This window comes from Montipora foliosa, chromosome 10 (assembly GCF_036669935.1).
Source record: "Montipora foliosa isolate CH-2021 chromosome 10, ASM3666993v2, whole genome shotgun sequence".
In the NCBI taxonomy this organism is placed as follows: Eukaryota; Metazoa; Cnidaria; class Anthozoa; order Scleractinia; family Acroporidae; genus Montipora; species Montipora foliosa.
This window is the reverse complement of record NC_090878.1, coordinates 1,443,584-1,453,641: the sequence shown is the minus strand read 5'-3', so window position 1 is coordinate 1,453,641 and position 10,058 is coordinate 1,443,584. Positions and strand designations below refer to the sequence as shown.

At 37.0% G+C, this 10,058-nt stretch overlaps 1 protein-coding gene across 1 annotated transcript in view; it reads right to left on the bottom strand.

Annotated features, from left to right (window-relative positions):
• LOC137973152 (centrosomal protein of 72 kDa-like) overlaps positions 1 to 9,522 on the bottom strand; it is a 14,149-nt gene extending 4,627 nt beyond the window's left edge. The window contains exons 1-8 of the mRNA XM_068819910.1: positions 9,472 to 9,522; positions 8,772 to 8,824; positions 7,721 to 7,846; positions 6,093 to 6,580; positions 4,842 to 4,912; positions 3,724 to 3,770; positions 971 to 1,203; positions 184 to 298 (exon numbers count right to left, since the gene is read on the bottom strand). Of these exons, the coding sequence (XP_068676011.1) occupies positions 184 to 298; positions 971 to 1,203; positions 3,724 to 3,770; positions 4,842 to 4,912; positions 6,093 to 6,580; positions 7,721 to 7,846; positions 8,772 to 8,802 (1,111 nt within the window). The 5' untranslated portion in view covers positions 8,803 to 8,824; positions 9,472 to 9,522. The remainder of the gene's footprint in view (positions 1 to 183; positions 299 to 970; positions 1,204 to 3,723; positions 3,771 to 4,841; positions 4,913 to 6,092; positions 6,581 to 7,720; positions 7,847 to 8,771; positions 8,825 to 9,471) is intronic.
• Positions 9,523 to 10,058: the final 536 nt, after the last annotated feature.

Sequence of the window (10,058 nt, the reverse complement as noted above, 5' to 3'; positions counted from 1 at the left end):
AACAACATTCTTCTTCTTGAATTTCGTCAGAGTAGCACCTAAAATTCTTCCAGGAAACAAAGTGGAGAGCAAACTCTACAGGGTATGCCATTTTGCTCTCTTTCCAAAAAATTGAATGTAACCTTTGTGTGGACCTAGCAACTCATTCAAATGATTTAAAACTCCATAAAGCAGATACTCTACCTATAAGTTTTTCTTGTTCTGTGACTCCCTGAGATGCAACCTCCAAGGATCTTATCTTAGAACGCAAAGAGTTATTTTCTTCTTGGAACTCTACAAGTCTTGATTGCACAGAATTCTGAATATGATTTGGGTAGGAGAAAAGTGCATGTATACATAAGCCTGAAATTATTCCTTAAGAAATGTTAAAGCTATCTTGGGAAGCAAGATTAAGCAACTTTAACCCCAAAATTTGTTACAGTACACTGTAACAAAGGAAACTACTGGTCAGTTTGATTATTTTTGAAGCAACTCTCTATCAAATAATGAACCTGTCTGGGGGAAGGTAAACTCTCTTTCCCTAACCCTGTTTCCCTTTTGATCTTCAACTGCTTGTTCAAATTACTAACAGATGAAAGGGATAATGCCTATTAAGAAGACAAATGAGTATACAGTACCAAGAAAATACTAATCTCTGCACCCTGTTTGATGACACATGCAATGGTTAAAACCACTGTTGACAGGGGAAATCCAGCTTCTTCAAATACAACAGAAAAGCAATCAGCCTATCACAAATTGCCTTTTAAGTAATCAAGAGTACATAAGTATTGCTGGAATCCGCTAAAAATATGATTAAGGGTCAGAATGAAACTTGAAATATTTTAATGTCTTTCAGGTAGTACAGAAGTAGAGATTTATCATAATCTTTGATTTCTTATTCGAATTATTTGAGACAGAAAATAAGGAAATAATTTGAAGTACCATAGCAACCTATGATAACTAAATACATCCCTAGGTATTTTACACAAACCAGTTCATGGGAGGCAGCATCAAGAGAATTCTTTAAAGTTTCATGACTCTTTAACTTTCCCCGAACTTCTTCTAGTTCACTCTGTTGCTGTGACATTTGATCACGCATTCTTGATATTTCAGCAGTTCTTTCTGTTAGTTCTTCTTGAAGCTTGCCATTGTCAAAAGATGACGTGACCAGAAGACCATCCATATTGTGGGGAAGGTGTGACGAAAGCAGTTTCTGTGCAAGACCTTAAATTTAAAAACTTCTTTCACTTTGGGGCACTTTTAAACACCTACAAGTAACAAGCTTTATAAGAGTTAAGTGGGATAACTTACATGTGCATGTACAGTAGGTATCAGGTCTACTCTTAAAACAGAGACAAATAATAATTATTTATAATTGTAACGACTATGCAAGCACAATTCAATGCTTTCATGTCAAGGAGAAATGTTCAATACTCATTAATTTATTCAGGGACAGCCTTGTTCCCAGTTGTCCTCATGTGAATCAAACATAACATCACCAATAGGGCAGATCGAGAAGATTCTTCCGAGATCACCTGGCCTCTATACTCATAATTTGCGTCTATCGGGCCCCACGTCGTGCACTTCTTGTAATTAAACACAAGCTTAAAGGGCTGGAAATGAGGCCGATTCAAGCACACACAAAATAACACAAAAGGTACAAAGACGTAACTGGCAGGGACACCACAACAGTTTGCACCAACAGTTCACTCCGGGCCCATGGATGAATAAATAAATTGAAAATTAACACTACAGTCAAACCTCTATCAAGCGGTCACCCTCTATTAAGCGGTCACCTATCAGTTTCCTGAAATTTGCTTCCAATATTTACTGTAAATTTGACCTCCATTAAACGGCCACCATTTGGATTTCCCAATGACTAATGTTATTGTAAATCACCTCTATTTAACGGTCACCTTGTTACAAGATAACGATCCAAAAAAGGCATATTTTTGGACACGAAGATAAGGGCCATTGGCAAAACCCAGATTGGACCAGATTGGATTGGACCGGACTGGACCAGATTGGATAATAACAAAATTCCCACCCAAAGTAGACACATGAAATCCTTGGGTCACCAGTTAAGGTTACTTCCCGCCTTTGCAGGAGTCCATCGGGAAAAGGTCGTATGCACGCTAGTTTCAATGAAATACTAACAAACTATACATGTACATCAGAAGAAAGCTTAAAGTAAATGTAGTTTACGGTAAAAAAAAAATTGTTTAAGCGAGTTTTCATTTTGGTAAGTGTCAGGATTGGAGCTGGTAAGATGTAAAACCCCAGAGGGTTCTTCTATCGACTTTATCAGGTATCGGATGCTGCAGCACAAGCAAAATAACTGGACAGTGTTATTCACAAGGCGTCAGGAAATTCCGATATTTAATATTTTCCCGTGGCATCCATTTACACAACACGTCTCACATATTTTTGGCTACTCGAACTCCAACCTTAGATGCAGATATCTAGACAACTAATCAGAATGTCGAAAACGCCTGAGACATTTTCGTTGATTGATGACTTGTGAATAACACTGTGAAGTCATTTTGCTTGCGCTGCGGCATCCAATACCCGATAAATTCAATAGAAGAACCCTCAGTGGTTTCACGTCTTACTGGCTCCTGATAGTAAAAGGAAAACTCGGTTAAACCATGGTTTTTATTGGAAACTACATTTATTAAGACTAAAAACAAAATAAGCATGCAAAGCAGGTTGTACGGCTGTAAGGATATATAGTGTTTGTTTGGCCGGAATTCTTTAACTCCCTGAAGAAGTCAGGCCGTGCCTGACGACATATTGGTCAAACAAAAACTATATATCCTCACAGCCGTACAACCAGCCTTGCATAATTATCTTGTTTTCAGTCTAAATATTATTTGCTGGTCAGATCTCCTAAGATCCAGCACTGGTACTTTTTTCAGCTGGCCCTTGCATAAAAAACTGTCTACAGTTATTAAGCTTTCTTCTGATGTATACCGGTAGTTTGTTAGGATTTTATTGAAACTAACACTCTGGTAAGGTCCAGTCCAGTCCGGTCCAGTCTGATCCAGATTTTGCCAACAGCCAAAGATAAGCGAAGTGAGTCCAGTTTCTTTTGCAGCACATCAAACATAACCTAAGTATTGTCTGTGTAAAAATAAACATCTCTGTGCTCTGTGGTGGGTCATCCGGCACACATGTCGAATTCCTCTTTTATCAGTTTCCATTGCAGCCATGTGAACCACAAGAAAAACTGTCACCTTCAAAGTGATACTTGCATGCAAATACTGTTGTCATATTTTGTGTTACTGTTGTTGTCAACAATACAATGTAAATTAGTTGATCAGTATTAATTTTGTCTAAAACCTCTGGTATGAATGCACATAAAACAGATACGAAAGCTTTGAGATCTTGCTGTGGCTTTTCAGGACCTTCAAGAAATGGGCCCCTGGTCAATTTCTGCCACAGTGCGGGTTTGATTTTAGGAAACCTCTATTAAGCGGTCATCTGGTGATTTCCCGAGGGTGACCGCTTAATAGAGGTTTGACTGTAGCCTGTTTTCTGGGTAAAAAATAAAAAGGAATCCCTTTTCAAGATTGAGCATCATTAACAATACACGTAGAAGTCCTGCTTGGCAAAAGGAGAGAGTAAGAGTTACGTAAAACTTGAAACCTTGTAACCTACAGCTGTAATTTCCGCATCACATAAACCCCAAACAGCTTAAATAAATTATGGGATACACGAACACCTGGGTTCATTTAAACTTACTTTGAAACTTAGAATGATGATGAAGCGATTTTGACCCATTCCAATATCTGCAAACAACAGAATTTAAAAATTTATAAGATACTGTGAGACCATTAAAGACGATTATTGAAAACACCAAACAAAACAGAAAATAGAAGTTAGTCGTTCATTGGAGTGCAGCTGAGTGGTTAGAAAATGGGGTTTTGACACATATTCTTTCCCACATAATTTGCTGTCATAAGGATAAAAAGAAGCAAGGCAATTATTTTAATGCAGTTATACAATGTACTTCAGGTTCTGTGACAAAGATACTGCAATAATCTCATAGACTTATGTTACTTATAGTTACTGTATTATATTATAAGTTCAAATTAATCGTCTCTTCTTTGGTCAAAGGACACCCATGACAAAACAAGGGGCTATGTACCGTAAGCCTAGACTTTGACAGTCTGACCTCCACATCATGGGTCCCACACAGTACTTCTGTGTTTTAATGACTTGAAGATAATGCTCTGAGATTACCCCATTGACTCGTGGGAGTGAGACTTTACAGCTTTTGCTCTGTCTAACGCAAGACGATTTTACTCATCAATTGGCGGCATTCTAGGGTGTTTGAGGTGTCAATGGGTTAAGATCAAGGTACATAAGAGAGCTGTAATAATGTTAATCCTTATCCTGAAATTATGATGATATTTACAAAATTAACATTGAAATACCTCACCAACAAAATTGACTACTGGTAAGTAAAAGGGGTAAAAGTTAAGACAGTTTACTCTTTAAAGCCTCTAAATAAAATTGAAACATGGTTTGGTGAATTTGTTAACTACCTCAGATAATTACAAAACAAATTCAAGTGTTTTCAAGGTACATACAAATTGCTACTATTATTATATGACGTTATTGTGTGCAAAGTAAAGAAGCATCCAAACTAGTAAACAGAATGACGTAAACAGCCATGACTCCGGATTTCATTCGGAACATCCCCACATTGTCTTTTATGTAGTCATTTGTGACAAGCAAGAAATTAGGACACCTCTGAAGAATTATTGAAACTTTGTGATTAGAATTCGACTACTTAGCTCCGCCCTTTTTGTTGATACAATGTAGCTCTTCAACTGCAAAATTCATCAGAATCTTACTTGTCTACTAAGTCAAGAAGTTTATTCAAAAGGTCTTCCTGATCAACACTTTGAACTGATTCAGCACAAATCTGCAAGAAAGCAAAGGTGAATTTACTAGCAAAAAATAGCAATTAACAACTTCAAGCTATCATGGACCACTGGAGTGAGTGCCCGACAGAAGTTTTCAATGGAATAAACAATGATACATTGACGAGGTTCACATGGCACCATTCTACCACAAAGACAAGTTAGAATGCTTTCAATTGTTGTAATGTTTTTTCAATCAAATTTATGAGACATTCTGGGCATAAGGAGATACTTGGTTAAACTTGCCTGAGGCAAAAGCATTCTGGGCTTGGCAGTAATCAAACAAAAATTAATACACCTTTGTAAACGTTCTACCTGTTTGCATTAAACACAGATTTTTTAAAGTGCTACTACGATGAAAAAATCAGCTCTCATTTTTCTTCACATTTTGAAAGTACTTGCGTTGATTGCCCAATAGACGGAATATTTTGTAGTAATTTCAAGAGAAAGACTATTTATTTGAACTCCACTTTTTAAAGCTTTCAGGGATCTGCATTGAGGAGAAAGTGACGTCATTAGTATGCAGAACACGGATTTGACAATCTGAAAGCCAACCCCGCTTGTGCTGCATGCTAATTACCGGTAAGCCATATTCACACACTGCATTTTTAAGCTCGTGAGTAAATGACCTGACTTTCTCCGCGATCCAGATCACTGAAAGCTTATCAGTCGAAACTGCACTAAGTAATGGCGGACCGTTAAATTAAAAAAGTGGAGTTCAAATAAATAGTCTTCCTCTTGAAATTATTACAAAAAATTCCGCCTAGTGAGCAATCAATGCAAATACTTTCGACAGAGCTGATTTTTTCACTGTAGTAGCACTTTAAGTATAGGGCTTTTGTTTCTTACATGTACATGTAAAAGGCAATAAAGATATAAGACAGCCAATGAAAAAGCAGCGTCAGGCTTACATTGTATGTTTTGAAGGACCATTTTCCGATTAGCCAACAGGCCATTTTACAGTGTTGTTGTTTCATTTACATGTAGCTGCATTATGACTGGGATTGATAGACCTCACTAATTTTATCATGTAAATTGAAACATAAATAGCAAACAATGTTTTGTTTCAAAGCATGGTCATTGGCTATCTCACTTCCATCCGTATACTGGCCAGGTAATGATCAGCTACAACCATTAATGGTTTTTCATGCCATAGTTATAAAACGTTCGTAATTCACACACCAGAGTTGACGGTTGATTTTCACTGGGGCTGCTTCCTTCCCCTTTACCTATCTTGTCAGCAAGAGACCCTTGTGACTGTTTGGGAGAAGGCTGATGTCTTTTTCTAGAGGGTGAGAAATCATAGGACCTTGCAGATAATGGCAGTACATCTCCACTTCTCCCTCTGCCTTCACCTCTAGGTATATTTCTTTTTGGTTCCTCCAAGTTGTCACCTTGTGTAAATGAGTTTTGTTGTCGTCCTGAAGGAGTGCCATTATTATTTTTCAATCTGGGATTTGGGGTGAAGTGCCCCCTTGTGGAAATTGCTGTGTACGCACTTGTTTCATCTTTGTATTTTAGATTAGGGTTACTATCTTCCAACCCGAAATCATAATCATCAGCAAAGTGAACATAGGCTCTGTCTTGTATGGGCCTCAAGTGAACACCTTGTATGGGACGATTCTTTAATTCTGTTTCATGTTTTGTGGGTGGGAACATCTTGTAGAGCTCTAAAAGTCATATAAAGAGATATTTTTCTGTAAGTAGAGTGTTCGATAATAACAAGAGTCATGCTGCGGTTTCTTTTACAGTGGTTAAATTTTCAAGATTACATGTACATGTAATTATTAAGTTTACACAGATTAACACCTAGGCTCGATTTCTTCCACTCTCTGGAGTCTGGTCTTCATTCCACCCTGAGAGATGGCTGGACACATGAACCTGTGACCTTGTCTGTAATTTATGCATCTCAGACATCACCAAAAGTGAAGTCAAACTCCAGATTTCATTTGGTGCAAAAACACATTACAGCTAAATACGAGTTGCTGCTACATGTGTCTTAATAATAGAGTGATTTTCAATTGAGTGTCGAAAGTAATTTGCAAATTACTTTGGTTTTGCATTACTTCACTCAGTGATTGGTTGAAAGTTGTCGCTCCATTTTTTCAAACAATCAGAAGTGAAACCAAAACCAATAGTGGCTCGCACATGTACATTTTCCCGTGCTTTGTGTTGGCTACGTGTAATTTATACTCAGAGTTTTGATTAGTTTACTGGATTGTCTCCGTCTTTTTTGATTGACCAAAGTAATTTCTTTGGTTTTGGTTTCACAACACTCGATTCAATCTTGCTCTAATAATTATTAATAATTGCTTGGACAGATGTAATTTGAACCAATTTTGATGTTCATTTTAAACAAAGAAAACTACTGTCACAAATTTTTGTTTTGATTTTGGTGTCCTTAATTGTATGCACAAGGTTGCTAAAGTAACATAATTCCGGTTCCACATACGTGTAGCACAATTTGGGATCAAAAATATTAATTTTACTTGCAGAATCTCTCCGCATACCAGAATTAAGTAATTATTATTTTGTTGAGTGCATTACAATCACTATCTTGAATAATCTACACTCAGAGGTTTCATTACAAGCCGGTCACTGGCAGTATACTACCATCGGGTTGTCAGAAACGTTCCTCTGACCGCCGGCTACTCTGCCTTGATTTTCACTCGACCCCTTGTAAAAGACAAGAGTGACTGACACTCTCATTGATTAGCCCAGGCATCTACTTCAAAACTTATTGAAACCTCTGACAGTCTTCAATAACATTTAATTACTATTTTCATCACTGATGATGTATTAAAACACACCATCTCTTGTGTAGCTGTCCAAATCAGGCACTCTTGCTGCAGAGCCAGAAAGTCCCCTTGGTTGAGTCAAGTCCCCACCAGTCCGTGAAATTAAATCCAGCACAGCCACATCATCATCTTCTAGGACTACAAGAATGCAAGAGTGAATAATGCATGTTCTCATCCTTAGCCCAGAGGCTGTGATGCTTTACACTGTAGGTCAGAGCTTTAGAATAAAAAACACTGGCCTCTTCCAAAGATACCATATGACCAGTCGCAGAAAAGGTCCATTTTTACAATCCTTGGGACCAGCTACTAATATACATGACTTGTACATCACGTTTACAAGGCTGTGCAGTTGAGCCAGATGGCTCACTTTGTGATTCGTGGACCTGCTGGTTCAAACAGCCAGTGGTAGTCATTCTCAGAGCTGACCAAAAAATACATGAAGCAGCATATTGGAATGAGAATCAGTTGCCTAGGTCTTACAGCCTACATGCACATGGAAAAGAATTCTGAATTCCATACTATTCAGGATGAAAACCTAAAAATTCTGTTTGCTAAGTCAAACATACAGTATGTATGTTTGCACCATCTCAATAATTATTACATTTCTCCTAATGCTTCACCAAATTATGGCCTATTGACCTTAACAAAGTTTTTTTTCAGCCATTCTTGGGCTTGGGCTCAAAAGCTCTTGGGTTTACATGTACATTGTAATACTAGTGAATCAGTTGTTCTAGTTCTGTTCTGTAAAGGCAACTTGTTCACCTGGCTTTGAGTTTAATACAACAACGTAGTAATCTAAAAAATTGTGAATCCAGAATCTGGGAATAACCCCAAGGCAATCGAGTTTGAGGGAATTTCCAAAAAAATTAATAACGTACCATTTATTCAATTAACTAAGGTGGAAATATTATCCCTAACAATTCAAAAAATCCATATCAATCATGCATAGGGGAATTAATTTCCCATAATATGGTAATCCAAATATTCAAATTCCAGATTTGCATGTGTTCCAGCAAGTGGAGTTAATATTACCATTGTTTAGAATTAATGTTCACTAGAAAACCTGTTGGGCGAGAAGTAAGGTTGTGAATCATATCCGTTCTTGGCAGAGAGAGCCTGTAGAAAAAACAATCAATCATGTAGAACAGTTTGGGAACAATCATTATAATTATATTATACTCATCTGGTAGATAGTAGGCATGTTGTGATAGGCTAAATTAGCGGGCTGTATTTTACAGTACGGACCACTGTACAGCACCCTTAATTTGAAATTTAAAAAAAACATTCTCTAGCAAGCTTTTAATATCGCTCCTATTACACTTGTAAAACTGTTTGAGTCTTGCAAGCAACTATTTCAAACAGTCAAGATTTCATTTTTCAGATTTTGACACAGCAATCTTTGTGGCAGTTAAACCTTCCAGTTTCTTTGCCTGTGTGCCTGATTACCACAGAGATAATGTATAATAAACATCTTACTAACCTTGTTTTCTTGGTCTGTACTGTAAATTACAGACCCATGTTTTTTCCTGCGGACTGTAATTTCTAGTACTTATGACCCTCGAACTCGGTTAGTAAGAGGTATTTATGACATGTATTTTGATAACTTCAAAAATGAATGGAAATGGTCTTTTGTAGAAAACATATGACAAGCGGCAATACAAGTACCAGTATCTGGTATCAAGTACCGGTATTTGACTGTAGTAAAATGTAATTATAATGTGCGGTATTACACTGTATTCCAAAGGGTACATGTACACTCTTACCTTTCTGATTCCACCTTAGAGCTTCCTGAATATTGTCGATCAAATTCTGATGCCTAGAAAATTAAATTTAATCAATTTGAAAACCAGAGAATGTGACATCTAGTGAGAAAAAGCCAATAACATTTCCTGTAATACATTAAGACAATACTTTGCAAGGGAATAAAAACTTGTCATTGAAGTCTTTTGGTCATGTAACACAGTGTGTTCTAGTACTGTACATGTACATGATCATGACTTCGGTATCTTGCCCTGAGTTAAGAATTCTTTACTCGGTCATCAATTAAAAAAAGAAGCTTTGCAGCAATGTACCATCAAGGTAAAATAATTTTATATGAGAAGCAATAAATCTTAATCAGAAGTCTTTTAGATATAGATTTTGTAATAAAAACTAACGATAAAAAGTCACGACGTTTCGTCCCCTCGGAGGTCATTTTCAAGTGAGAATAAAAGTTTTAAGAATTAGCATAAATATGTAAAAATTAGATAAAAATGCGGCGAACGCCGAAATGTGATAAAAATATGTACAAAAGTGTAAAAAATGCTAAAAATATATGGAGTAATGAACGGTAGCTAGGGAAAAACAATAG